This window comes from Protobothrops mucrosquamatus, unplaced genomic scaffold, assembly GCF_001527695.2.
Source record: "Protobothrops mucrosquamatus isolate PMUCROS unplaced genomic scaffold, P.Mucros_1.0 scaffold69, whole genome shotgun sequence".
Classification (NCBI taxonomy): domain Eukaryota; kingdom Metazoa; phylum Chordata; class Lepidosauria; order Squamata; family Viperidae; genus Protobothrops; species Protobothrops mucrosquamatus.
The window spans coordinates 548,855-554,235 of record NW_015386447.1 but is presented as its reverse complement, the minus strand read 5'-3'; the positions used below and the strand labels follow the sequence as shown (position 1 = coordinate 554,235).

General features: G+C 39.7%; 1 protein-coding gene across 2 annotated transcripts in view; it reads right to left on the bottom strand.

Annotated features, from left to right (window-relative positions):
* NAA50 (N(alpha)-acetyltransferase 50, NatE catalytic subunit) overlaps positions 1-5,053 on the bottom strand; it is an 11,822-nt gene extending 6,769 nt beyond the window's left edge. For both annotated transcript variants that reach the window (XM_015812121.1, XM_015812123.1), the window contains exon 1: positions 4,904-5,053. In XM_015812121.1, coding sequence (XP_015667607.1) covers positions 4,904-4,911 — 8 coding nt within the window. In that variant the 5' untranslated portion in view covers positions 4,912-5,053. The remainder of the gene's footprint in view (positions 1-4,903) is intronic.
* Between the last annotated feature and the right edge of the window lie 328 nt (positions 5,054-5,381).

Below are 5,381 nucleotides of genomic sequence, written 5' to 3'. Positions count from 1 at the left end.
ATAGAAGAGGAGAAAGTGGGCATCCTTGTCTTACTCCTTTGGTTATATCAATTTTTTCTGTCATTTCATCATTTATAATTACCCTAGCTGTTTGTTTAGTATATATTTTCTCAACCATCTTTCCAAATTTTGTCCCAAAATCCATACAGTACAATTGTGTTTTAATAAACTTCCAATTCAGATTATCAAATGCCTTCTGTGCATCAAGAAAAACCAGTGTAGCTTGTCTTTCAGGATGGGCTTCATAAAATTCTAAAGTGTTTTTTCATGTTAAAGTAGGCTAAACTTTTACTTAAAAATATATTTAAATAAAGGCCTTTAAATAAATACTGCAGTTAAAAGTCAGATAGTTTGTGTACAATTTTTTCTGGCATTATTACTCAGAAGCACTAATTTGAACAGCAGATTGACAATCTAATGCTAATCGCACTGGATCATAAGCAATGCTCAATGGTGGCAATGCTTTGAATTAAACAGATTCTATTACAAAAAATAAGAATTTAGGAAAAGCAATAATGCTATATAGGGTTCCTCCCCCTCCCAAATCAGCTTTGTAACAAAGTTCTACATACAGATAAGGTGTGGCCCTACTCATAATGCAATCTCCTTTGCCTCCAAAGTGCAGCCACCCAAACATTGCCCACTTCATGAGGCATCACAGGCCTTTCGGAAATGAGTGTTATTCTGGATGCTAATTCTTTTTTTTTTTCACAGCTTACTAAGTCCCTTTTAAAACTGAATTTTAAAAAGTAGAAAGAATCAGGACGTCTGATAAATGTTAAGGAAGTGCTTGTGAGTTAAGTGGTCCTGAGAATGTTACGTCAAGAATCATACCTTTGCCGGGTATCACTTTATAGCTAGGATAGGCAATTACAGCATACACATAACACAGCTGCATCTATAAGCTCCTTTCAGTTGCTCAAAACATACAAGTACGGATAGACATATGCACACATGGAAACAAATAAAGCACTAAATATAACTTAGTATAGAACAGAACTATACTTTTCAATAAAAATCAATAAATAACTAGTGGATTTCTTCCATACATAATTGTGCAGTATTAAACTACAGCTTTAAAATCTCATTTAAACCACCAGTAATAGTAACTTTAAGACAAAAGATAGAACGAAGAAATAAAAAGCATCAAGAAAGATAAAATGCATTAAAAGACTACTTTTCATTTCTCACTCAAAAATAATTTTTAAATTGAAGGGTCCTTAATGCTCTCTGAGCTTGGTTGTTTTCTTAAAGAGGTTTCTTTACTCAAACATCATCAAACAACCAAGCTCAGAGAGCATCAAGGACCCCTCATTTCAACCCTGAGCTACAAATATTTTCATTTATTGACAACTTGTAAATTACATATTCCAGATATAGTACAATGCTGGTGTACCTAACTATAGCTTACATTCATTGCAACAACTATATTAATTACAAAACATTGCAGAACACAGTATCTTTCCCAAACAGACAAGACAGCTTCCATCAATAATGGAACATGTTGTCAACGACATGCTCATTAGACATGGAAGGACAATGAAGGGAAAAAGACCTACATGAACTAGTCAGACATACTATCCTCGCTGAATCAATCACTATGTTGCAGACAACAGGAATAGATACCTGAAGACAATCTAATGACATAAGTGGCATACGAAGTTTGGGGCGACGACGCAGGTGCCCACAGAGAGGGCTCTGAGTGCCGCCTCTGGCACCCGTGCCATAGGTTCGCCACCACTGCTATAGTCTGATGTGACACAATGATATACCATGTTTGTTATTGTCAAAATGTATATTGTACCAACATCTGTATATACATCATCTGATAATTTACATTAGAATAAAAAACCTTTTCTTCGCTACCTGTTATTCCCTTAGGACAGACATGTCAAACGCGCGACATCACGTGACGTCGCGCGACATCTCAGAACTTTTTTTTCCATTGCTGGCAATGGGGTGGGCACGGTTTCATCGTAAGGCATCCGGCCCATGGGCCGGCCGTTTGACACCCCTGCCTTAGGAAATCAGGGTTCAAATGCCACATTTATATAAGGCAGAATAAAAACAGAGTTGAATAAGATTAGAAATGACATATATTTTAACTATAATAGTTATTTCTAGATCCACCATAATCTCAAACTTCTGAATGTTCAAGCCCTTCTGGGCATGATTTCTTCTGATCATGCACAGCTATCACTTTTCCAAGTCAAAATTAGCAGGTCTGATTATTATTCAGATATTATTATTCTACTAGGTCTAATTTCTATAAATATTTGATGCAGTTTCTCCTCAGGTCAGGATCTCTCTTGTGTTGTAAGGTCCAGTATCATTATAATTTATGAAAATGTATTTGAAAAATGCAGAGAAAATTATTTGGTATGCATTATAGTACCATGAAGTCAATATATGCGGTCATCTTTGAGCAAATCCTGTGGCAAGTTTAAATGCCCCTTCCTTATCCTGATCAAGTTTTTTTCACATTAAAACTGTAATCTCTCAAATCTGGCATAACTTTCTTGATGAACAATATACCTTTATTCAATTTAAATCAACTCTGTATTTATAAGCTTCTTCAGAAACATCTGAGCTGAATTTTCTCTCAGTCAAAAATATCAGTAACTTCCAGTTTGAGAACCTTATTTTATTAAGTATTCAACAAAACTTTAAATGCTGTATTTGTTACTTTCTTGTAAAAATAAGGGATCTTAATCATTGCTCAGGCACAGTTCTATAAAACAGGGCTTTTCAACCTTTTCACCCATTGTACCACTTTTAGGATATGGCAATATCCGAGTACCACCAGTCGCCTAGCAAGGTGTCAAAAACTTGATGGCCAAAAAAAAAGGGGGGGGGAAAGTGATAAACTACAGGTAGTCCTCGACTTACAACAGTTCGCTTAGTGACTGTTCGAAGTTACAATGGCACTGAAAAAAGTGCCCCCCAAGCCACAGCCGAGCAAGACGCCTGCCCGCCCGGCAGCGCTCTTCCTCCTTTCCGAGGTTTTCATTGTTGTGAGCATTTCTGTTTAGGATTGGCAGCGGGGGTGGAGTGGGAGGGGGGGTGTTTGGTTTTTATTCCCCCCCCCCCGTCTGCTGGGTGGTTGCAGCAGGTTTGGGTCACTTCACATGACCCTGGGACACTGTGACCATCATAAATATGAATCAGTTGCCAAGCATCTGAATGTAAATCACAAGACCGCTCAGGCTTGTGCGGTGCTGCCACCGGTTCAGCTCATTCCCCTCCCCCACTACCACTTTTCTAGGATGGTCGCGTACCACCTGCCAGGCGCCAATGTACCAAAGGTGGTACCCGTACCACTGGTTGAAAAGCCCTGCTATAAAAGAAGGATCTTTGGTTGATTTAATGGCCCAGGGGCTATGTTTACCTGACAAACTGAATAACCAAGCCAGTTTAGCTTACTATATTTTGGAAATTCAGCCCATGTGGTTAGTTTGCAGCTTAGTGTTAAATTAATAAACTACAACTAAGATAAGTAAGCATGGTGTGAAATCTCAGCCATATTTATAGTCACTCAGTCTTTGAAGTATGACATAAAGCTGAAGGTAGGTGCTATCCATTACAGTACTGTTTATTCTTTTGCATTGCTGCTGGAAAGCCCCAGAAGTCTGGTCAGTATAATATGAAAGTTCTGCCAAGTGAAGCTTCATCCATCTTGAAATCTTTTTTACTAAAGTCTCAAGGAATATAGTTAGTTTTCTCTCAAGGATATGATTCCAAAAGACTGCCTTTTACAAGAAAGAAAAGACCAGCTTCTTGTCTACTTGATGAGATACCAGACTGAGCTTTAAAGGATTTAACCTTTGAATTGTTTGAAAGTCTAGTAATCTCTTGTCAACCTTCTGGCTGTGACGAGAGACATGAAATATCTGGATGGTACTAAAAGATTCTTATTGTCTCTTTGAACATATAACAGAATAACTGGGGTAAAATGGTACGAACATTTTTCTCAGGCTTTTAATGAGGTGTACACTACTATACCTGTTGAAAGAGGATAATTGTTTAAATTATGAAGTGACTTGATGGGGAGGGAGGCTGCAGAATCAGAACTGAATGTTCAAGTTAAGTAAAATTCAAATATTTGAGAGCTGCCCTGCTTTCCAATCTGAAGATATAATACCCTACAAAACCTTAATTTTGCCTTATGAATTAACAAAGTTGCCTCCTCAGCAGTGGGAAACATTTGTACTCTGGATATTGTTAGTTCTTTTTAAGCCACAATAAGCCAAAGTAAAGGAAGAGATACATACAGAAGCATTCCACCAAACCAATTTTATTTCAATATTTCAATCTATTGAGTTCAATCTTTATCCCCTTTTTATCTCATATTATGATCTTAAGCTTCTCTCCACGGCAACCAGATACAAAGAAGACTATGTTATGTAACTAAAAACAGCTACACAGATTATTGAAAACTGACTGCTCGGCACCTGGGATGGCACAACGTGTTAAAATTATTTGAAGTACAGGAACTCTGCATTTTCAGACCTTTCTTTCGTTATTAAAGGAGGCTAGGCTCTTTTTTTTTTCTGGTGCGATACACCTTTAATTGGGACGTGATTCACTTTATGGTGCAATTCCGCGCACGCTTCCTGGGACCGAATTCAAAAAGCTCGCCTCCCCCTCCCCCGCCACAGCGCCTCACTTCTCTTTCAACATGTAAGGTTATGTATTCCCTGAGCCAAGAACAGAGCCCGCTTCGTTTTCATTCCCCTAAAAAGGCAGGTGAACGACTCCTAGTAGAAACAAAGAGATGCCGTCGCCGCTAAAAGCCCGAGATAATAACCCGGGGTTCCCCCATTCGCTTTTTAAAGGATCCCTCGAAGCCACCCCACGGATGTCAGAGAGGAAAAAGAGGCGGCAGCGCCGGTCCCGCACTCACCCCTTCATAGCTGCTGAGGGCCCAAGATCTCGATCCAGAAGTGGCAGTCAGGCCGCTTCTCCCGCCACTCCACATGGGCCTCAGACCGTTCCGACCGTCCGCGCGAGTGTGCGCGTAGCCCCACCCCTTTTCCTGGCTCAACCTTTCACCCAACGCGAGGTAGGGTGACGCAACGTGACGTGCGACGGCCACCCGCTTCAGACGTAGACCGGGTCCGCTCCTACGCTAGACGTCACGCAAGCGCAGAACCTCCCCTACGATTGGCTGTGAAGGACGTGAGAATCGCATTCTCATTTACATGGTTCATTTCCGGGTTCTGGCGAAATAGAGTGTATTCTTTTCTCTTTTTCGAAAGAGTTAACAAAAAGACAACCAAAATGGGATGCGCATTTCACTTTAAAAAAAGGTTTTAATAAAGTAGATGTACCATAATTATAGTACAAACTTTCGGATGATCTCTACATGGCCACGAAGAGTT